Here is a 24,107-nt window from a genome sequence, read left to right as displayed (position 1 = left end):
ATGCTGGTTTTTTTTTACTTGTATTCATTGTAACCATTTACTTGAAAAATGGAATGTAACCACATTGTAATTTTCATACAGGTTCAAAGATTTTTCTGGAGTATAAAATCTGTTAATGAAAAAATAAAGTTAGTTAGAAGGAAAAAATTAGGAAGAGACAGAGGGAAACATCAAGGGAGAGGAATAGAACAGAAAAGGAATAGTGTAGAACAAGCAAGAGAAAGACTAATAAAGAACTAAGCTTTGACCCTCAGAAATGTCCTTGTGTGTCTGTCTGTCCAGTAGTTCACCTGCATCTCCTCTTCAGTTTCTCTGACCTGCTGAAGGCTTTCCATTCATCAGCACCCTAGGTGAGATCCTGACATGTTGGAGGGGAGTGTGTGTGTGTGTGTGTGTGTGTGTGTGTGTGTGTGTGTGTGTGTGTGTGTGTGTATGCATGTGTATGTGTTTCTCCCATTTTTTGCTGGCCCTAGAGAATTAAGTTTTACTCCCTCAGATAGAAAAGTCAAGTTGAGTGATTAGTTCACTGACTCCATGGATCCCCCTCAGTATCTGAGCTGCTGAAGGCTGATCCTCATGCAGCAATATTAGAGTTGGCTGACTATAATTATATTCCTTGGCTTAGAGACTTAGAGAAGTATCACTCCATCTATGCTTCTGTCTTCATGGAATATTTCTCATTATATATATATATATATATATATATATATATATATATATATATATATATTATATGGTGTATGTGTGTGTGCGTGTGTGTATGTGTGTGTGAATGTATGTATCCTAAATTACCCTTACATACAGTCATTGGTCCTATTGAATTAAGGGTCCAACCTATTAATCATAAACTCACTTAACTGATTACATCTTTGATCATTCTATTAACAAATTCAAATTCCAAGGGCATAGGCATTAGCATTTCAACACGTGAATTTAACCCATAATATTCCACATTGGTAAATATTTGGGGTTTACCTATTTTCATTCATATACGTAGGCAAGTCCATAGAGTATGAGCAAAGGTAGAAAGTAGGTGTCAGGATACCCAGTGTTATGTAAAGAGAAAAGCCTTGGAAACCCATGAGAGGCAGCTGTGCATGTAACTTAGCATACTATGAACAATAAACTTTGTTTCTAGTAAGTAAGAGTGCACTCTAAAAGATGAAAAGTGTATCATTTGAAATATGTAAACCAGTACCGTGATTTATTGTCATTGGCAAGTATAGTGTTCCATGGATCACTTTAGCTTGTAGCATTTTTATGCCTGTTGCTATAGTTTGGTTGCTCAATGCAGTTGCTAATGTCTAAGTGATGTACTGTGCTGTGACAATGGGATGGATATGATGTTACTCAGAAGTGTGAACTTTTTGGCTCTGCTGCATGCTTCTGGGGCCACTGTTGGACACATGGTCTATCAGTGTTGTGTGTGTGTGTACCTCTCTTGTGCATGATCATATTTGCAGATTGATTTCATTCATGTTGTGGTAATTGTAGATAGGTACATCTACAAATTCTTCACTTTGCTTTCTTTAAAATCTACACTCACATAGGGATGACTACCTCACAGCCACTAGCTTCAAAGAAAGATGGGAGTGTTCACTGTGCAAAGCACAGATATCATTCATTTGGTTTCCTCCTAAGACTTCTGAGTTATGAAACTACATTATGAATCTGCACGTGCAAAGACAAGGAATGAAGATGCAGAGATGCTTGTAGTTTGTACAAGATCACACGGCTCATCAGCAATTGATGTCAGCCTTTGGACTCAAACAGTCTGGGCCAAGTGTCTGAAGTTTAAGACCATACCTTAAATGTCTATGGACTAGATTGTCTTGTCAGAAAAATTGTCCTGCATGAAAGGGTTTGAAACAGGAGTCTGGAGACCAGAAGCTTGGGAAGGTGACTACTATGGGCAGCATAGTACCCAGAGGGGCTCCTTGTTGGTGGATGATAGATAGGTATGTAGATAGATAGATAGATAGATAGATAGATAGATAGATAGATAGATAGATAGATAGATAGATAGATAGATAGATAGATAGATAGATCAGGGAGGACCTGGTCCTAACATCAAAAGGCCAAAGTTCACAGGGAATGAAAACAGGTGGCCACCAAAACTAGTGTTGGCACTATGTGCTAATGTCTGGTGGTCCTCCTCCTTCCACAGAGGCAGAGGGAGGACTAGAGTAAGAAGCAGGAGAGATATCATTTCCATAGGGATGAGCCAAAGTACATATTTTTAGAGAGACACAGATGGGTTGGTGGGTGGAGGGAGTATAGGGAGGGGCAGCAGACAGCACTCACTAGAAGGTCTGAGTGTGCCTGCCAATCAGAAATAATGCTCAGGGCTTCCATTCTGCACTCACTAGCAGAGATCCCAGGCAGAGCTTGGACTTTCTCTGTGTCTTGATTTCCTCATGAAATAAGGTTATCTATGATGCATGATTTCTGGGTGCATCTGGTGAGATGAGGTGTTTGAATACCCGTGTTCTCATGGGCACATTTTAGACAAAAGGCAGAGACTGTTTTTCTGGTTACTGATCTACAAGTACATCTGTAATGAGGGCAGTACAGTACAGAGTACTGATTATGCTCAGAACTCAGCTTTTCCACTTCTCTCTCAGATATGTGGCCTAGCATTTCTGTGCCTCAGTTTCTGCACATGTAAAATGGTAATGACATTTGCATTTGGTGTGAGGAGTGAATGATTTATAAGAGGGACTGGTATGTAATATAAGAGGTCCTGGCCAGAGTCAGCTGAAGGTTGTTGACTCTATCAAATTTTGGGGATGTTGACACCTTCCTGAGTACATAATTCACAGTTGTAAGACATCATTAATATCTTACATTTTCAGGATTAACACTGAATAGATCTCTGTAATGTTCTTGGTCTTTTCAATAAACAGAGAACTCCAGTGTCTGTCACTCACTTGATGCTGGAGATATAAGAGCCACAAGCCACAGACTAATGGCAGGGATGTGAGCTGAGCAGAGAGAGCATCCCCGTAGGAAGTCTGGTGGGCAGAAAGTGTTGAGCCTTGGGAAGTTGATCTGTGTATTTTAGGCAATAGGGATTTATTTGGGAGTGAAACGGGGTAGCTAGGAGAATTCTTCAGCTTCCAGATATTTACTCTATAATGGATCTTTCTGTATGTGTTAACTTTGACAAATGGTCTCATATAGCTGAGGCGGACTTCTAACTCACTGTGTAACCGAGGATGACTTTGAATTCCTGACACTCCCCCCCCCCACCTTGCCACTACTCTCAGAGTGGCTGGAATCACAAGTGAGTGCCACTATGAGAGATCTTATTGAGAAGTATTTGCCAAGATTATAAATGTGCTTAAAATGACTGTCAAGTTAGAGAATAGTAGATTCGAGACAGTCATTCCTATAACCTGGGATTCTTTCAATCTCCGACTGCATGACAGAACAAGCCAGTGTTTACCTTAGTCCCCTGATAGCTTTGTACTTTAATGTATTTGTTGCATTTGTGATCATGCTCTGGGGGAGGCAGTTTGCAATGGGAAGAGCAGGCCGAGCTGCTTCCTCAGACACGCCTTCTGATGTAAGCAACTATTCCTGAGTTGGGTTGTGTTACATGGCTATTGTTCATAGCCCAGCCTGCGAGTTGAAGGATGAATGGAAGAATGAATGAAGCTGGTCCTCCTCATTGACTGTGCAGTGCAGTGGGAACCAGTCAGTGAGCTAGGCCTTTTCATGCCCACGGACTCATTTCACGCCATAATAATGTTACGAATTAAATATCATGGGTTCCTTTTACACGTTGAAAAACATCCTCTGCAAAATGAAGTGATTTTTTTCAGAGAGCCATGCCAGCCTGAGTGAGAACAGCCTGTGTAATTAAGTCGTCCACCTGCAGCCACGTTTGTTCCAGTGCCCTGCTTGGTGATGCCCTGGCACAGAGTGCTGGCAGGAATAAACATTTCTGTTTCTCCCACCAGGGTAGCAGTGGATCACCTGGAGCCCCAGGAGACCCTGGCCGCCCAGGAGCCCCAGTGAGTGCTCATCCCCAGCTTCCTGATGGTGTTGGGGCAAGAAGGGTCTAATGCCGCAGGTTGTTTGTTCTCTATCCCTGAAAACACTGGAGAGTCAATCCTTATTTTAATGGTACAAATAGTCCCGAAGCCAGAGAATCAGAGTATTTAGCTCTTGAAAAATTTACCATACATTTAACTACCCCGCGCAATCTCTGTTGTCTAAACCATGGATACCTCCAAATAGTCAATGTCAAAATTGTGTAGTAAGATTCACAGTGAGTATCTAATGACTGAAACACAGGGCAGGGTCACACCAGGCAACCTTGATCATGTCAGGTGACAAGGTGGTATGCAGCCTGGGAACAGAGAGGGGAATCATGGGTACAGAGCAAGGAAGTTCAGTGGTAGGTAGTGGAAAGAGTATGGCGGGTAGGCTCCTGAGCACTGAGTAGATTCTGGTTTTGAGGTTCATGCCAGGTCAGTGGAGAGACACAATAGAGCAGATGGTTCTTTATGGGTTCTAGGTTTCAGTACGTTCAAGTCTGGGTATGAATTTCCTTCCTGCCAAGCCTGCTTATATGTTTTATTTGCTTATATTGAGATCTATTCGGGAGCCACTTGGAAGTATAAAAGGTCATTTAAAAATTGGCCAGGACAGTGTGTTAGACAATGCTTTCCATATAATTGCTAGAACTGTAGAAACCCGGGTGACCAGAAACCCACAAAATCACAGCAGGTAGTCACAACAACAGTGAGTATCTATCATTCTGACAATTCCAGTCATCTTCGTCAGGAGCTTCAATGTAGGATCTGTCAGTCCTACTGAGACACAGTAGATAGGGTAGGGGTGGATCCTGAGGGGCGGACCCACGCAGGGGAGGAGCTAGCCCCAGAGGAGCTGACCCACTTGTCGGCAATTCATGAAAAACAAAAGCATTGGTCTGCGAAGGTTGCAACCATTACACCTTGAGCCTAGGGAGCATCACAGGAAGCTGTGCCCACTTCAGAGAGGCTGCACACATCTAGATCTAGGTGTTGCTTCTAAGACTCTATTCCATAAGATGACACCACTTGAATGGAAAGGCCAGCCTCTGTCTGTGGAGATTTCCCCTCATCTCATCTTCCTTCCCCGACCCTCTTTGATAATAGCAAGTTTCACAGACCCCATATCTCTTACTGACCCATCCTCTCTCCAATGCAGGGAAGGGGTAGGGGATGTCAGGGCTCCACAGATTGGGAGTATCATCAAGTTTCTATATCTGATGGACTCTTATTTGACCTTGAATAATTAATTCCCTGCCTTTCCTTCACAGGGACAGAAGGGAAACAAAGGAGAAAATGGCAGCCCAGGACTTCCGGGTTTTCTAGGTCCCCGTGGGCCTCCGGTAAGCAGAGAACCTAATGGGGGCCAAGGTGCCTGGATCTAGATGTGACCTGGAGTTTCACTACTGTCCCTGCCAACTCATGTCTTCAGGGCCATTATTTTTTCATGTCATGATGAGATATTGTGGAGTCAGAGTGCCTCATGATTTAGGAGACAGTTGAGGGCTCATAATTGACATTTCCATGGGATCCACCGCTCTAATTATGAGACCTTAGGAAAGTGGTGTAAAAATCTCATTATGTGGCTATCACCTTAATCTAATGGTGTGACAGAATCACTCATTAAATGCTATAGTCCACATAAAGGATTGTGGCAATGTCCAGCCCATTGCAGTGATCAATAAGTGCAGGTGGTTGTGATGGTATTTGTTGGTGCTGGCAGTGATGGCCTTGGAACTTGAAGGATGCCTGTAATGACTGTGAAGATGAACAAGTTTGGGTCACAGGGTCAGAACGTATCGGTGATTGATTCAAGGCCACAGTATATACATTTGTACCTATCTGGAGTTTTAGTCTGGGTCCCCTGACTTGGCCTTGTAGTGTATATTGAAGCTGTTAAAGGGATAGTGAGTACTCATTCATAGCCACACTGAAGTCATTGGAGTGTGCTGTAGACTCTGGCCTGCACTGATGGATGGATAAAGGTTGTATGTGACACTTCACGATAGAAATGCTCCCATGGTCCTGCATATACCCTCCAGTTTGATTTTGCCCTTTCCATGTGACCACAGGGCCAGCTGGTTCCATCCTTTCCTCATGGTAACCTGTCTACTGTTTTCCACTTCTGTTCCAAGATGTGTATGGATGGTTTCTCTAGTCACATGCATTTGCTCAATTGTTCTCTTTTCCAGTCCTGGTTTATAATTTGGCTGCCACTCAGCAGCCAATTACATACTTTCTGCAAAAATGACTCCTTAATCATAAAAACAGATGAATTATCCAGCTTTGGTACATGCTAGTCACTGTGCTTTACATATCTCAATGAAAATAAGTATCACTGTAACCTATGACATAGATGACGTGACTCCTCTTACTTAGTAGATGAGTAAACTGAAGCATAGTGAACTTAAGAGATTAGCAAGGAGGTCATCTAAGGTCAGAAAAACCAATCAATAGAAGAATCAATTTAAAGTCAGAACCTACCATCTTATTTAACACACTGTCCCTTGTTGATAAGAGTGACCTTCCTCAAACTAGACAACTGGTAAAATTATCTTCTTAAAGACATGCTTAGTACAGATACATCTACCCCATTGACAAAGAGCCCAGAAGCAGAGTTTGTTCACAGGCTAGGGCAATTCTCTACCGTCTCCTGCATAAACTGACCAGAAGGCCGCATGTGGGATGGCCTTGTCAGGTAGACTATTTGGACCACTGATTGCTGTCTTTTCTGGAACATGATGTATGCAATGTCTGTCATGAAGACTGACATGTACTGGACTGATGCTACCGAGCCCCCCTGACCTCATGTTCTTTTTTTCACAGGGAGAAGCAGGAGAGATAGGAGCTCCAGGCAAGGAGGCAAGTATTCCCCAACCCTGCCCTTTCCACTTGGTAGCCCTTTCCTGTGGAAGCCACAGATAGGTGATAAGGCTGAGACGTAATTCCCGAGCTTATCAAAACCCCTCAAAAGCTTTAGTGTGCTTTTGGGACTCGGGAGCTTACATTTTAACTTCACAAAATCTCAGGTTATACAGCCACCAGGGACACCAGGTAGATGACTCTATCTCCTTAGCCACCCTCCTTCAGTATCATTGTCAACAAATCTTTCCATCTTTGTCTTTGTGATGCTTCTCAATTCTGTCCGTGGAGCCTGTCCAATCCTGAGTCCTTTTCTACAAGGACCACTGCTGTCGTCTCCCTAATGGTTTCCTTTGTCCAACCATGACCTTCCACAACAGCTGGAGATCTGTGGGACAATGACATTTCATGCCACTCTACAGCTTAAATGGCAGTTGTGATCTCCCCTTGTAGTGCAAATGGCCCCCAAGGTGCCCTGGTCCTTCTCATTTTTCTTCCTCCTATCAGCTCCATTCACTCTGGTCTGTTCCTGAAATACTAAATTAGTTTTCAGCCCCCCCTCTTTTTTTCCAAAATACCTTCATCTACTAACCCTTTTCCTTCTCCCGTGGACTTCTGTGGATTTCTGTAGACTTCTGTGGACCACCAGAGAGAAGCACTTGTTGACCTGCTCTACTGGTCACCTGCTCTGTTCTGTCCCAGACAAGACACTAAAAGTGTTCCACGATGAAGGAGTAGATGAACAGGAGTAGAGAAAAGACTTTCAGGGAAATTGCTCATGTGTATATCAAAGCCCGCACTCTTGCCCTGAAAGAGAACACCTTTGTCACTGTGTGCCTTTGGACCATTGTTAGAAGTGATTGCCTTCTCTGAGGCTGGATCAGATGTTCCAAATCTGAGTACCCTGTGCTTTAGGCCCAGACATAGCTTGTCACTCACTAGACCTGCTCCTCAATTGTTGACTAGTCCTTGCTCTTGCTTACTGGGTTAAGTTGGAGGTAATAATACCCCAGCTCCCATTTCTCAGGGTTGCCTCAACTCTGTGAGCTTTCAGTTGGGCTGCTGCATGTGTGAATTCTCTCTATCTTTTCATTGCCCCCCAGAATAAAATTTGGACTAACCAGGCCTAGCAAATTTTCCTTTAAACTGACTCGCATTCTCTTTCAAATGTGACTTCCTCCCTTTTGGTGGGATATACACAAAAGGCCCTTTTTAAAACACAGATTTATTTGACTTTTAATTATATGTTACCTGTATGTGTGTGTTTGGGTAGATATGTGCAGGTGAGTACCCTTGGAGGCCAGAAGAAGATATCAGATTCCCCAGAGCTGGAGTGACAAGTTACTGTGAGCCCTCTGAAAGGATGCTTGGAACTGAGCTCAATTTTCTGCAAAAGCAGTACATGCCCTTAACTTCTAAGCCATCTCTCCAGATCATGTATGCGTTCTGAATGTATACTATGTCTATCATCTATGACAGGCTAGGCTGTACTGATTGTTGCAGTGGCAAACCTTGGGATTGGCATATTTTGAATACTTGCAAGTGCAAGGTGTGTAGCACGAATCCTAGTTGGTTTTAATAAAAACCCAGAGCCAGATATTGGGGTAAATGCTGAAAGATCAGTCACTAGAGAGACTTCTTACCTCTACCGAATCCTCAGGCTGAAGGGGGGGCAAGATCCTCTTTCTACAAATCCCCAGACTGAATGGACTGAGATCCTGTCTCCACCTCCCTTATAATTCTGTCTCCACCTCCCTAGTGCTGGGATTAAAGGTGTGAGCCACCACTACCATGTGGCTCTGTTTCTCTTTTAGACAGATTCAATCTTATATAACCCAGGGTGGCCTTGAACTCCTGATCTTCCTGCTTCTTCCTCCCAAGTGTGTGCCACCACTGCCTGGCTTCTAGTGGCTAGCTCTGCCCTCTGTTCTTCAGTCAAGCTTTACTTGTTAGAGCACAAACAAAATATCACCACAAGGGTAGGATTTGGGATAGGAATATGATGCCCTCGTTTAATAAATAAGCATAGGCCCTGCTTGCCAAAGTTTTGCTGTGTATGGATGAGCAAAGAAGCATGTCTGTGTTCCCACATCTGGGAAGAAGAAAGCTAGGTGGCAGCTGGAAGGAAGGTGACTTCTGTCTGAGGGTAGATACTGGACAGAGACCACAGCCAAAGCTTCTCAGAGGGGATGTCAAGAGTCTGGAGGAGAGGAAAAGGAAGGAGGGATGGAAGGAAAGAAAGTAGGGTGGAAGTGTGGGAGAAAGAAAAAGAAGGAAGAAGGGAGGGAGAGAGGGAGGGAAGGAAGGGAGGGAGGGAGAGAGGGAGGGAAGGAAATGATATTCCATGTGGAGAGGATGGCAGTAGCGTAGGTGGGAAGGCAATCAGTGTCTCAGCAGTAGCAAGTGTGGGGATATGTCTTTTATTCCTCATGTGACTGTCCCCATACCCCGAGAGGGCTGTGAGAACATAGCATTAGGCTGATTCTTTTTCATATGTTGGGTGAGAAGAGAGAGCTTTCTGGGTAGGAAGTCTGAGGCCAGGCCAGGTCATCTAGGATGAAGGGCCCAGGAGCAAATGGTAGGCAGAGGCTGTGAAACTGCAGACCAGCAGGCTCTCTGCTTTGGGAACCTAAGGTTACTATGTTTGGCTGCAGAGGAGTGAGCCAGGACATCAGAGGTGATGTTAGCTCATCCAAAGGCCAGTGTGTGGAAGGCCCCAGGGGTGTTCCGAGGCGAGTTGGGTTTTTCTCTAGAGAAGTAGAAGAAGGCATCAAAGAAGCCACACCATTGGCTCATGTTGCCCCAGATCAAGAATGGACAGGGTCAGGAGTAATGAAATGAAGAGGAAGAGGCTTGATTGCCTACCTAGACTGACCTGGTAGGAGTTTGGGGGAGGGAGGCGGGCTTTTTTTCTACAATCTCCCTTTCCCCCAACAAGTGCTGTGTAGAAAAACCAAGAAAGGCAAAGATGGAGGCAGAGATGGCCGTGGTGAAGTGACTCCTGTCCTGTTATCCCATTGCAGGGTGCTCCTGGGAAGCCTGGAGAGCCGGGATCCAAAGGAGAGAGGGTAAGTGGGGGATGTGCAGCCATCTGAGCATACTCAAGGTGACCTTCCTCCAGTCGCAAGGCCGGAATTTATTCAGGACAGTTAATAAGCAGCCCAGCTGAACTGCCGTCCCCTGCAGTGACTTTCCATGAAACAGCTCAAGCCCTTCAAACAGTAGGGCTCTTTTCTCCCAATAGTACCATAGTCAGTTTTCTCTCTTGTTTCTTTTTGGTTGTTATTTTGAGGAATAAAATCATGACCGTAATTATCAATGCAAGGCAAGTGTTGGGAGACTCTGACAGATTCCATGCTCACCATGTGTGAAGGCGCATGCAGGATGTGCCTGGCTCCCTAAGTGCCAATTTGCTGTGAGCCAGATTTGTCACTGGAGGTGACAAGGGAACAGATTTTCCCATAATGAGTCGCCTTGGCGCCACACTCTGAAAGCCTTTCTTTACATTTCATTTCTCCAAAAACCAACAGGGGAGAGTCATTTTTTTTTCCCTTGCGGAAGTGCTAGGGTGGGGGCAGGGAGCATGCTCATGCTCATGCTCACACTCACGGGCTCTTGCTCCATTCAGGGCTCTGCATGGCTGGTTTGCCCACAGTCCTGTGTCTGGTCAGCTGTCAGGATGTTGTACTACATGGACAGTACCCGACTCTCCCCTCCCTCCCCCGCCCACCCATGCTTGTTTTCCGTGGTCCTGCAAAGAATTTATCTCAGCTTTCTTCACAAGTTGGATGGGTAGTGAGCTGGCAGGCTTTTTCCTGCAATTTGGGAAGAGAAAAATGGAAGTGGTCTCTGGCACTCTTTCCTTCCCTGCCTGTCTCTCCTTCTGATGACTTTGTTGCCCCTGTCCTGTGGCTGTTTGATCTTGAATATTGGAACCTTGTACTTGCCTGCCACTGAAATGATTTTCTCCTGAGAGTGCCACATCAGGGTCTTGAGAGCGATTGCCAAGGAGTTTGGGCCTGAGTCCTGGCTCAGAGCCAGGGCGTTCAGCCCACAGACAGGAAGCTGTTCTTCATACACAATCAATAGGTAGGGAGCTTGTCTGTCCTCTGGTACGTGATTCCATGGAACCTTGCCACCAAGCCCTTAGATTCCTTATTCCTTCATCCTGGGAATGTTTAAAATGGGGAATCAGGGCCTGGAGAGATGGCTCAGCAGTTAAGAGCACTGGCTGCTCTTCCAGAGGGCCTGAGTTCAATTCCCAGCAACCATGTGGCAGCTCACAATTGTCTGTAACTCCAGCTCCAGGGGATTCGGTACCCTGATAACCCTCACACAGACATGCATACAGACAAAACACCACGGCACATAAAATACAAATAAATAATAAATAATCGTTAAATAAATAAATAAAATAGGGGATCAGATCATTTCATAGCAAAGTGATAGAGATAGGGGGGTTGTTAAATAGAAAGGCTGTGCCACATGTGTGATGGTACCCGGCCTCCAGGTAACTCAGGACCAGGGTGTTCTAGACCTCTGAGTCCAAGATCATCCAATGGATTTCAAGACCCCATGAAGTCCATCAGACCTGGAAAACTGGAGCAACTCCCTTGGGTTTGCCTTAAATTATAATGCAAAAAGTCATTGATACTTGGATTATTGTCGAAAAATTGAAAGCCATGCAGGGGCCTGGTTAAAAAACAGAAATTACAAGAGTGAACGTAGTGGAACTCAGGTATCCCTCCCACCTCACCTCAAAGCTCCCCTTCCTGTAATGTTGTCTTTCATTCTGGGGTCTGTGTACACAGAGGAGGGTGTTCCAAACATGCATGTGCCTTCACCTTTGTCCTCCCTGACTCCAGCACATCACACCTTCTCCATACCATGTTCCTGCCATTGCTTGTTTTAGCATGCACAATAATGGCATTTCAGAACTGTGAGCATGCTCTAATACTTCTCAGAGGCTCCTGTCCTGCCCGTGGTAACACCACATGTGTGGTTCCATCTTGATCCTCCTTGTTTCTCCTGCCCCTCCCTTTCTGTGATGTATCACAGTAGTTATGGCTTAATAGTAGTGATGGTCTTAATAAGACTACTGTGTGTTCAGACCTAACTAGCCACAGAAGCTTGCTGTCTAGACACAAAGTAGTACATAAGAGCAACGACTAGGCTGTCTGCCCTGAGGTTGCTGTGCCCCAAATCACTGACCCAGAACTTTAGGATTTGATTTACTTATCGGGGGGAAAAAGGGCCAGGGAGTACACCATAGAGTGAGCCTGCCAATCCTTCATGGACTTGCTGGAGCTGAAGGGAGGCTGGCAAAGAGAGGCTTCTGAGCTAATAGACTGTCTCTCCTATTGACAGAGGCCAAACCCACTCTAGGAGTGTAGTGACAGCTTGGCCTCAGTTTCCACAGCTTGGCAGCTTTCTCCAGGGATGTACATTTGTGGTTTGGCCTGGGACTGGGAAATTATTTGTGTGTGTGTGTGTGTGTGTGTATGTGTTATGTGTGTATGTGTATGCACATGTGCTGTGGTAATGTCGATTGAATGTAGGGCCTTGTGCATGCTAAGGAAGTACTTTATAACTGAGCTATATCCCTTGACATTGTAGTTTGTGACTTAATAGTCTCACTTAAGTTGTCCAGGCTGGCTTTGAACAAACTGCAGGCTGGCTCGTCTTAAGCTGCAATCCTTCCACCTTGGCCTCCTAAGTAGTTATAATGACAGGTCTATGTCACTAAGTCCATTGAAAATTCTTCCTTTTTAAAGATTGTGTAAAATGACAGCTGTGTTTCTATCCTTTTCCTTGTTACTTGTGTGTGTGTGTATGTATGTGTGTATGTGTGTGTTGTATGGTGTATATATATATATATATATATATATATATATATAAATATATATATATACATACATATATGGTATATGGCATATGTGGTATGTGGGTGAATGCATCTGTGAATGTGTACATGTGTATGTTCAGGCCAGGGGTTGGCATTGGCTGTCTCTCTGAATCACTATCCATTGTTTGAGATTATAGGTTTTCTCATTGAATCCAGATATTACCAAATTGTTAGGCTAGCTTCCTAGTCAGCCCCAGGGTTCTGCCTGTCTATGGCCCCAGATGTAAGCAGTCACACTTGGTTTTTGTGTGGGTACTTGAAATCCAAATTCAGATTCTTCCACTTATGAGGCAGACTATGGAGTTGAGTTATCTCTTCAGTCCCCTCCCTGTCATCCTTACAATTATCCTTACAATTATGGAGCCTTCCTCAATGTTTTATGCCCACAAAGAAAATTTGTGGATGTTTTTATTCTTCTCCAACTTTTGCATACTGTGGACACTGTTCTACAGTTTGAACTTTTCATATAATAATGATACCTGGTGGCCGGTCCACATAGTCCCTGATGCGCAGCCCCAGTGCTGACAACTGTAGTGTGTTCTGTGGTATGAGAATGCCAGTATGCCTTGCTGCTCCTATGGTGTCAGCCTGGTTAGTGGCTTATTTGGTATGGGTGTGAAAATAAAAGTTCTCCTGACTTGCACACATACTGTGTAAGGTAGGATTCTATTTCTGGGCTCCCTTGTCCTGTTTTGTACAATCAGGACTATGGGTGGGATAATTCTGGGCCTTTCTTATTGGAGTTATCCATGACTCATTTCAGTACTGAGACCTCCCCTGACCCCACAAGACCCATCTCTCCCTGCCAGGGCCCCAGCAGGAAGATGATGGTACCTTGGACTCCAGCTTGCATATCCAGGCCAGTTTCCAGCCCATACCCATTTGCTGATATTCTTCTCTCCTATTTAGGGAGACCCTGGGACCAAAGGTGACAAAGGATTACCAGGCGGGAAGGGCCAGCCTGGAGACCCTGGAATCCCAGGCCACAAGGGTCATACTGGCCTGATGGGTCCCCAAGGACAACCAGGGGAAAGTGGCCCCCCTGGGCCTCCAGGGCCACCTGGCCAGCCAGGATTTCCAGGACTTCGGGTAAGGATGATGATAACATTTCAGACACAGATTCCATGAGAATGGAGGGAAAGCGGAGTCTGTGACCTTCAGGGTATACGGCATGTGGGTACCAGGCTTCTGGGGACTGGCTATATAGCAGGGGGCAGGGTACTCCCTCTCTCTGAGCCTATCCTATTGAGAGAATGCTCTTTAAATTTGTTAGGATGCAGTGATGTGATTCACGTAACTCAAGGGGTGCTCAGAAAGAGAGTGTCTTCTCTGTTGTGCCCTCCACCCCAGGGATGATGAATTGCAAGGCTTCATTCATTTCATAGGCTGTAAATCCCTTTGGTCTTGGCACCCTGTGCAGAGGTAATTGAGAAGATGGGATCTCAGTGGTCCAACCTGCATGGTGGTTCACCATCCATTCGTGGCAGGCCTTGACTTTCTTCTCGGTTCTGTCCTTGGCACTGAATGTCAGCTGAGAGCCTGGTTACTGTCTTCTCACATAGGTCATTCTAGTGGCAGAACTCTTGTTTTAGCCTCTCTTGGATCACAGACACAGGCTGCCAGCTAGATAACAAGAGCTGAACTCTTGATGGGTTTTTTTTGTTCAGTCCCTGTGACTGCCTCTTCTCAGCACCAAACTTAGTCATCTGGAAAATTATATGTTCCCTAAGCACACAGATGTGGTCACTTTCTGTTCCTGCCAGCGCTGACACTCCATGGTTTCATTTGCTTCTGGTTGTGGTGACTCTTAAGAATCTTAGTGCCTATAGCCTACCCTCTTGGATAAATCCAGGGGAAATCAAAAGGGCTCAGTTGGCATCCAAAACCCCCATGAAGCCTTGCCAAGCTCTGTGTGTCCTGTGCTGTGTGGGAGCAATGAACCATATGAGGTTTTTACATCTGAGGTTTCTGGCCATATAAGAGGAAGAGAGCAAGGGAATGGAATCTATTCCATGCAAGTTGTTGGGCTGATAGAAGCACAGGGGGCCCCACTCTTGAGGGGAGCGCTACCCTACAGGAGTCACACAGGAAAGGGTGAATCCTGATAGGGCATAGACAATCCTTTCTTAGACCCTTCTGAGAACTGTTGTCAGAATGTGAGCATTCAGCCTTTCCTGTAGATAAATTCCTCAGCTTCCATGGGTCACTCATTCATACGTGGCCAGTATAGACTTGAACAGGACAGATCTGGCCCTGGGGAGTATAGGGACAAGATACCAATCAGGAGAGTTAAACATAAGCTTGTGTAGCAGGCTGCCTATAAGCTATGTTATGGAGGTGAGCAAGCTTTTGAGGACATGCTGTCTAGACCCAATGTGGGGCTGGTTTTATGAACATAATGGTTTGTACTAGGAGGAAATAACCTGAAGAATAAATAAAGGTCTTGAGGGAAAGACATTATAGATCTGAGAGCTGAAGGTCTAAGCTGCTTTGCTGATGGTATGGCATGGTCTGAATGGCAGACAGGAAAGGAATGGGCTGCAGATGTGGAATGGGGTAGACAGAGGGTATGATTTGCCCATTTCTGTGCTCCTCACCAGCTTCTTGATTTGGGGGGGGGTGACACTGGGGTCTTTGATGAGAGTTACTGGGAAGACAAGTAACTCTGCTTCTCCCCTGTCTTAGTGTTTTATTGCTATGAATAAACACCATGACCAGGGCAACTCTTATGAAGGAAAACATTTAATCTGGGGTGGCGTATAGTTCAGAGGTTTAATCCATTAACATCATGGCAGGAAGCATGGTGGCCCAGAGGCAGATATGGTGCTGGAGAGGTAGCTGAGAGTTGTACATCTGGATCATCAGGCAGCAGGTAGGGTAAGTGAGCCACTGGGCCTGGCTTGAGCTTCAGAGACCTCAAAGCCTCTCCACCTCCCCCCAGTGACACATTGCTTCCAACAAGGCCACGCTGACTCCAAGGCCACACCTACTAAAAATAGTGCCATGTCCTATGGGCCTAATGGGGGCCATTTTCATTCAACTACCACACCTCCATCCTAGGGTGAGTCTCCATCCATTGACACCCTGCGGCGCCTCATTCAGGAAGAGCTTGGGAAGCAGCTAGAAGGTAAGTAGCTGGACTTCATTGCAGCTTCCAGGGTAAGATCTCCAGGGAGCAACTGCTGCTTTCATTATTAAGTACCAGGACAGCACCCTGGGAGCAGGCTAATGTGGAGCCACAGGCTGGCAAGGTTCCTTGAAGGCCCAGCCTTACTTAAACTGAGGCCTCACTCTCCAGAGACTCCCTCAAATGGGGCTGTAGCTTCTGCCTTGTCACCTCTAGTGAAGGTGACTCCTAGTGAACGATGACAGCACGGATCACCATCTGCTGTGACTCCCCCTTGCCCCTCGGGAGTCTAGCTGGACATGAATGGGCTATGGATGAGGGAGGTGAGGGAAGGCAGCAGGAGGTAGGCTGGAGAGTGTGTAAGCCCCACTGGGCAGGGCAGATCTGAGGAGTGACCCAGAGTTCCAAGTTCTACCTCTTGAGTGTTAGAGCTGTTAGTAATGGAATGGCCTCTGCTCTAGTGCAGTGCCAGCCCCTGGTTTTAAATGGATCTGGGAACATCTGCTGGGACGAGTCCCTTTTTCCGAACAGCCTTTGAGGAAGAAACATCGACTTCCACTAACATTAAGAAAATCAAGACCATGAAAAGTTCAGCAAATGACCAAGGTCACTGAGGTGGACTCCGTAGAGCCCTGGCCCCTTGTGAAGGTGCAGTGGCAGAGGGAGTCACTGAGGCTGTGAGAAGTTCCACCTCTTCCTTACTCTTGCCTATAACATGAATCTTAAAAGGTCTTATAATAAAAAATCTGGAGCCAGATATTAGGGTGAACGATGAAAGATCAGAGAAACAGAACAAGCCACAGCCAACCTCACCTCGCCAACTCCTCAGCTGATCTTGTTTCCTCAGACTGAAAGCCTCTGAGTCCTCACTCGAATGGATCTCAGCTGAAGTGCTGCTAAAAAGCTTCTAGTTCCTGGGTCCTCATGCCTTATATACCTTTCTGCTTCCTGCCATCACTTCCCTGGGATTAAAGGCATGTGTCCTTCCCAGGCAAAGACTTGAGATCTCAAGTGCTGGGATTAAAGGTGTGCCATCATGCCTGGCTCTGTTCCCAGTGTGGCTTTGAACTCGCAGAGATCCAGAGGGATCTCTGCCTCTCCAGTGATAGGATTAAGGGTGTGTGCCACCACGTCCAACCTCAATGTCCAATTTTGTGGCTGGCTGTGTTCTCTGATCCCCAGATAAGTTTTATTGGGGTACACAAATAAAATATCACCACACTAACCAACCAAAATGCCAGTCCTTATCCTAGTCACTCCACACACTGGACTGGCATTTGGATCCAGTTCTCTCTGACTATATAAACCTCGGTGGTTCTTGTCAACTGCTAGGTGAGCACTGGATCCCTTGTCCATCAGGAAAATGAGCCCATCTAGTTGGAGCTCTAGGTTTTAAATTAATTCTGTATTGCTTGTATCACAGATGTATAAGCATCATTATTAACAGCTCATTCATCCCTTCAGTTGTAGATGAGGGACCTGATAGCCAAAAGATAAAAGTCAATAAATAGCTTTGTGTAAGCCGCTTAAACAGTTTCTCCAACTTACAGGCTCCGTGACTGTTATTACTGCTGCTGTCATCACAAACACCAATAATGTGGCTATCTCCAGAGCCAATGCTACTGTATTGTTAATACTGCTGTTAATTATCACTATTACTGCGGATGCTGCAGTGGTCCCACAGAACTGTGTGTACAGGAGCTGTCCCTTGTCCTGTTGGTTTTGTTGCTCATTTCTAGCTTGTAGTGAGCTGCCACTCTGTCCCTCATCCTCGATCCATTATTCATAAACATCTCTGATTTTCCTATTCCATAGCCAAACTTGCCTACCTCGTGGCCCAGATGCCTCCCGCACACATGAAGTCCTCTCAAGGCAGACCTGGGCCCCCAGGACCCCCTGGAAAAGATGGGCTTCCGGGCAGGACAGGCCCCATAGGTGAGCCAGGCCGGCCTGGCCAAGGGGGTCTGGAAGGACCCTCTGGACCTATGGGCCCCAAAGGTGAGTGGACAGCATTTCAGAAACCGGGGGCTGAGTGGGGTCTAGGTATGGGGTGCATACCCGGCAGAGCCTGCATTATTTATCTTGTTTTCCTTCCCGTCAGCTCAGCGACACTAAATTTTGGCATCGTGTAATTTTTTTCATACATTCAAGATTTTCATACTTGACAGTTTTGAGAAATTATGCCAGGAAGATTAAACCTGTTTTCTCTTACTTTCTCTCCATCTCCCTTGCTCAAGTTACAGGGGTGGTGCAAATATTTTCTTCTTCCCCCACCCAGTGGGAACTGTGACTGAGTGATATGACATTTAATCTCCAGGCAATGGATATTAAATGTCAGCTTTAAAATCCAACCAAATGACTTTGAGCTACAGCTAAAATGGGCACTAACTGTCTGGCTGTCTGGCTAACCTATCTGAACAATGGACCTCTGGACAATAGGAGGCTCTCCCTCAAGTGGGGGAGCCCGTCCCAGGTTGCCCAGTGGCAAGAAGGTCAGAATGCTTTCCTTGCAGGTGAGCAGATCGGAAGAGCAGGGAGGAAGGACTAGGCTCCAAACTTCCCAGCCTGGGGTCCACTCCCTTCTGGTGGATGGACTTATGGGTTCATTTTGGTGACCTTAGGCTAGGGAAATGGATGAACCTACCATCTTCTCTTTTAATTGCTCATATCCTTATGATTATTTAGCCATCCATCCCCTGTGGTATTTCTTCCATTTAAAGGGTTTTTGTTAAATTTGTGTGCTCTTGACTATTGCATAAAATAACTGTCTATAGGAAGCATAATTTATAGACTACATTGGTTTGTGACAGAATATTGACAAATGTAACAGTTAAAACAGTGGAAACGAGGAGCTGGAGACATGGCTCAGTGGTTAAGAGCTTTTGCTGCTCTTGGAGAGGACATAGGTTCAGTTCCCAATACCAACATAGCTGCTCACAACTGAAGTTCTGGGGTATCCAGTGCTGTCCTCTGCCCTTCTTGGGTACTAGGCACACATGTGGTACATGTTGACTTCATGTGTTTATCAACCCAGTTCCTTCTTCATGAAGGTTTGGATGAAAAGCTTTGAGTACACTGGCAAGGACACCAATGATGAGGGCACACATGCAGACTGATGTGTGTGTGAGTGAGTGAGGACACCAATGATGAGAACATACATGCAGACTGATGTGTGTGTGAGTGAGTGAGGACACCAATGATGAGGGCACACATAAAAACTGATTGATATGTGTGTGAGTGAGCTGTGGGTATGTGAACTTAGTTGCTTGTGGTTTAGTGAATGTGTAGGTATAGATCTGTGTACTTTGTATTTACTTCTGGTTGTGCAAATGTGTAAATATGTATGTAGCTGGATAGATAGGTGCTTGAGTAAATGTGTATGTATAGAGAAGTGTATCTGAGGATGTGTTCAGGAGAAAGTATCTGCTTCCTTTAGTGTTTGCATGTACATATTTTGAGTCTGAAAAATATGCCTCTCTCTCTCTCTCTCTCTCTCTCTCTCTCTCTCTCTCTCTCTCTCTCTCTCCTCTCTCCTCTCTCTCTCTCTCTCTCTCTCTCTCTCTCTCTCTCTCTCTCTCTCTCCTCTCTCTCTCTCTCTCTCTCTCTCTCTCTCTCTCTCTCTCTCTCTCGTGTGTGTGTGTGTGTGTGTGTGTGTGTGTGTGTGTACATGAGAGCTGGGGTATTTTACAGGAGTAGATGTGAACAAGCTGGTGTGAGCGGAACGCTTCTATGATACTGGGGTGCATCTGTGCCCTGTGAGTTGGACCTTGCTGTCTCTACTCTCATCATGAGTCTGCACCACTCAAGGTGTATATATCTTCCCATCAGGTGAAAGAGGAGTCAAAGGTGACCCTGGCACACCTGGAGTTGGCCTCCGAGGAGAGATGGGTCCCCCTGGAATACCAGGTATGAAGGTTCAGTCTCTCAGGCTGGGTGAACATCAACCATAGAGGTAGGGGGCACACAGCGGTACCCCTGCTTGTGGGAAGAGAAGGAGCTGGGCCACTCTAAGGAGAAACAGGAGCACTCATTGTTTAATGAAATATTTTGCAAGTCCTCAAGGTATACCTCCTAAATCAAAAGTCTCAATCACTTATTTACTGTTTCAAAATAGCCAGAAGAACGGATATTGGTGTTTCCAACATAAAAATATGATGAATATTTGGGATGGTATAGAAGCTAATTATGTGTGGATTTGTTTGGTTTGGATTTGTTCATTACATATTGTACCCATGTCCTGAAAAGAAATCACACTGTCTGCTCTTGTGGAGGAACTGGGTTTGATTCCCAGCACCCACGGGGCAGCTCACAATATCTGTAACTCCACTTCTAGGGGATTTACTGCCCTTTCCTGGTATCCACTGGGATGGAAGCACATGGTACACAATACATACATGCAAGAAAAACAGAATGTACATAAAATATAAATAAATATCAATCAAAAAGCAAATCATGCCCCAGAAACATACAAAATTATTATGTTCCAATTAGAAATAATAAATGACCAAATATGAGAAATGGTCTGAGGGGAGAGAGGGATCAGCATATGCTAAATAAGCCTAGGCGTGTTGGAGATACATCTCTCTTTAGGACTTTCCTTCTACACTTCAACTCACCTGAAGTGGTAAGACTCCCCACCAGCAAGGTGACATTCATCTTCTTAAACCCCACACCCATTCATGCCCCATTAGCCTTTCTCAGAAATATGCCTAGGAAACCTTAACCAAAGGTTCAGCCAAAGGTGAGCCTCCTGAGGGTCAGGGTTTGTGGGGTTTGGGACTTTCATTTCTGAAGCCTGGAAATAATGGGGAAAATGGCAACTGGTCAACCACCATGCCTTGATGTCTGTACTGGGAGATCTCCTGAGGGCAGCAGCTGTCACCCTAGAAAGGAGGTGTGAGTGTAGAAGACCCTCAACTCTAGCTTGTCAAATTCTATCTCACAAGCAGTCATGTGCATGCGTGTGTATGTTTTTAAGTGTGTGTGTGTGTGTGTGTGTGTGTGTGTGTGTGTGTGTGTGTGTGTGTGTATTTGGGAGGCAGTGCTAGAAATTGAACCTAGGCCTCATGAATGTTCTACCATCAAACCCTACCCCTACCCCAGCCCTGAGGATTTTACTTTTTAAATTTAACTCTTAACTTTTATGCTTACTCTGAATCATTTATGAACATTTGACCTATTTTTAATTTAACTTTAGTTTTATTCTTCTATGATTTTCCAAATTTGCTACAGTTGGACACCTGCTCTGATTTTTATTAGAGATGATGGTTTGACATAAATATTGTTTATATCTTGCTGAGTTTCAAATAGGATGAAACAGAAATACTATTCTGAAATAGGAGAACTTGTAGGAAAGGGAACAGAAGGGGCTGTGTGCAGAATATCGGGTAGGTTACACCAGTGTGAGGTTGAATCAGGGACCATCCTCAGGGCATCCCAGTGGAAGGCATGGTTAGCACTGCTGAAACAAGGACTTCTCACAAGCAGGGCTGTGCATTAAATAACTCTTGCCAGACCATCAGCAGAGTTCCTGAATTCTAAAGACACTCACAATGGAAAGGTTTGCGTCTTGTTTACTTTATTAAAAAAATACTTTGACAGAGTGCTAAGAAGTAAAGGAAAATGTGACATACCCAGGGTGGCCACCACATCTAGCACCAAACTTCCCAGCTGTTGAGGCAAAAGAGGGAGTTTAGTACATATGATACCATAGCATTTGGTAAGTGCAGGCATAGAAGTTTATTTATAGGTAATATTCTCTCAATCTAAAGAGAGTTTTTGGACTCTATAAAGGCCAGTTATGTATATCCTGGATGCTATATTTTTCACGTGGTATAATAAAATAATATAGTTCAAGTATGTGATTCAAGTTTAGCATGTAGATAAGACTGAGAAAAGATAACAGATCTCAGACAATTTGAATGTTGAATTAATACAGGGTCATCAGGTGTCCCTGTAAGGACAGGTACACTGGGCTGAGGCTCACTATTTTGGCATTCCACTCAGAATTCAGATGTGTCATGTAAGAGCAGAGGGCTCTGCTTTCTCATCTGACTGGAGTGGAAAGCTTTCACCCCAGCAGACCACACTTTCCCTTGTTTGTTTCTCCTCCATGGTGTCTGGATTCTTTCCCCAGCTCAGACAGTAAAGATGCCCTTCTGCTGTTCTATCTGATGCTCACGTGGGCCATTCTCTCTCTCAGTCTACAGCATCAGGCAGAGGCTAATCTCTCTGAGTACATGTTGAATCCTATTTCATATCATGTAGTCACAAAGATTACAGGGATCTTTCACTCCTGGATATAATCCTTCTTCTGAATGTGAATGCCTTCTGTTTCTTTTGCTTCTTGGTCTAGGTCAACCTGGGGAACCCGGCTATGCTAAAGATGGACTCCCAGGAAGCCCTGGCCCTCAAGGAGAGACAGGACCAGCTGGACATCCTGGTCCCCCAGGCCCTCCCGGCCCTCCCGGCCAGTGTGACCCCTCCCAGTGTGCATACTTCGCCAGTCTTGCTGCCCGGCCAAGTAATGTGAAGGGCCCATAGAAGATTCTAGAACATCACTACTATGGATTTCTGAAACTTGAACTCAGAGCTCAGTGGGAAGCCAGAAGCCTTGAAACATTTCAGATCCTTTTTTTTCTCTTCTCCCCCTTTCTCCCACCTTTTCATCCTGTTTCCCTCCCTCATACTCTTGCCTCCTTGCCTGCCTACCTTCAGTTCTCTCTTCCCTTCCTCAGAGACCTCACAGTTATTAAAACCAACAGATGCTGTCAGCCAGATATTATTAATATTGTTATTATTTGTTATTTCAAATGCTAATGGGTCTGGGGGAGCATGCTCGTGGACAGGAAGTGGTTTCCTGGCTCAGCTCCCCTGTCAGCAGTAGCAGAAGTGTGGCAGCCAATTCTGAGGAACCCTCGGTGCTATGCAGCCCTGCCCACACACTTGCTGAATTTACCTCCTTCCTGGAAAGGAAACTTTAAGGGATTGGAGCCCAGGAGCTTCTTTTCTCAGTGTGCCTAGAGATGGCCCAGGGAAAAAGTAAGTTTGGAATCCCCACCTCCCAGGAGAGACTTGAAGCAGAAAGAGGAAGAATTTGCAGCCTGGAAGAATGCATTGACCTCTGGACACAAGATGCACATCTGGAGTTCAGAACTACCCTCGGGGGGTGACATCCTTGGTGCTTCAAGCTACTGGAACCAAAAGGAGTCACACAGGGGGTTGGCAGTGGCTTGTGTCTGGGCCCTCACTGGACAAGGTGCTGCTGAAGAAGAGATCTGGGGTATGAATTTGCTTCTGAGACATGGTCTGGACCCCATTAAGTTCCTCATGCTGGTTTCAGTTGTGTGAATTGCAAAATAAAGGTTTCCAGTGGCCACTTGCCTATCTTACTTGAGGTATTTTTTTATTGCATACCTGGGGATCTGTATCAGTCACACGTGTGTGTGTGTGTGTGTGTGTGTGTGTGTGTGTGTGTGTGTGTGTGATATACACACCATGAACAGTCACTCACTAAATGTGTTTCTGTCTCAGTTGCTCTCCAGCATTTATTTCCCTTCTCTAGCATCTTCTGAACTTCTTGAGCACTAGGTGAGTCTTCTTGGAATGGCAGTACCTTGCCTACCTGTTTCCTCCAGATATTGGGACAAACAAGTGTGGCATGGAGCTAGCAGGGGGTACTTCATCCCCATGCCATTTTCGGATGCATCCTTCTGTTTTGCATATGGAAAGAAACCCCTTTCCTATACTCAGAACCACTATGGGCAGGGTTTGTTGCAAACTGGAAAGTTGACTTCAGTAGGATGTTTTCTGCATCCTCACCAGCAGCCTGAAAGAATTGTTCTTCCTGCCTGTATTCTCCACTTCACTGAGGACATTGCTGGATTGTCTGATGAAGCTGTCCATTCATATGTTGCCTTAGTTAGGGTTTCAATTGCTGTGATAAAACACCATGATCAAAGACAAGTTGTGGAGGAAAGGGTTTAATTCAGCTTTCAACTCTCAGTTCATACTCTATCAGTGGGGGAACTCAAGGTAAGAACCTAGAGTCAGGAACCTAAGTAGAAGCCATGAATGAATGCTGCTTACTGGCTTTCTCTCCATAACTTTCATCAAGGACCATCTTCCTTTGGAAGGAACAAACCCAAGGGAGCTGAGCTCACCCACATCA

The 24,107-nt window shown here is 45.3% G+C and overlaps 1 protein-coding gene across 1 annotated transcript in view; it reads left to right on the top strand.

The window, feature by feature from the left end:
- The window catches only part of Col22a1 (collagen type XXII alpha 1 chain), a 258,754-nt gene extending 235,426 nt beyond the window's left edge, over positions 1-23,328 (top strand). The window contains exons 56-64 of the mRNA XM_076556018.1: positions 3,966-4,019; positions 5,315-5,386; positions 6,870-6,905; positions 9,929-9,973; positions 13,720-13,899; positions 15,871-15,937; positions 17,753-17,935; positions 19,766-19,843; positions 22,293-23,328. Coding sequence (XP_076412133.1) covers positions 3,966-4,019; positions 5,315-5,386; positions 6,870-6,905; positions 9,929-9,973; positions 13,720-13,899; positions 15,871-15,937; positions 17,753-17,935; positions 19,766-19,843; positions 22,293-22,480 — 903 coding nt within the window. The 3' untranslated portion in view covers positions 22,481-23,328. The remainder of the gene's footprint in view (positions 1-3,965; positions 4,020-5,314; positions 5,387-6,869; positions 6,906-9,928; positions 9,974-13,719; positions 13,900-15,870; positions 15,938-17,752; positions 17,936-19,765; positions 19,844-22,292) is intronic.
- Positions 23,329-24,107: the final 779 nt, after the last annotated feature.

The sequence above is a fragment of the Peromyscus maniculatus genome, chromosome 20 (genome assembly GCF_049852395.1).
Source record: "Peromyscus maniculatus bairdii isolate BWxNUB_F1_BW_parent chromosome 20, HU_Pman_BW_mat_3.1, whole genome shotgun sequence".
NCBI lineage: Eukaryota > Metazoa > Chordata > Mammalia > Rodentia > Cricetidae > Peromyscus > Peromyscus maniculatus.
The sequence above is the reverse complement of the archived record's forward strand: the minus strand, read 5'-3'. Positions and strand labels throughout refer to the sequence as shown.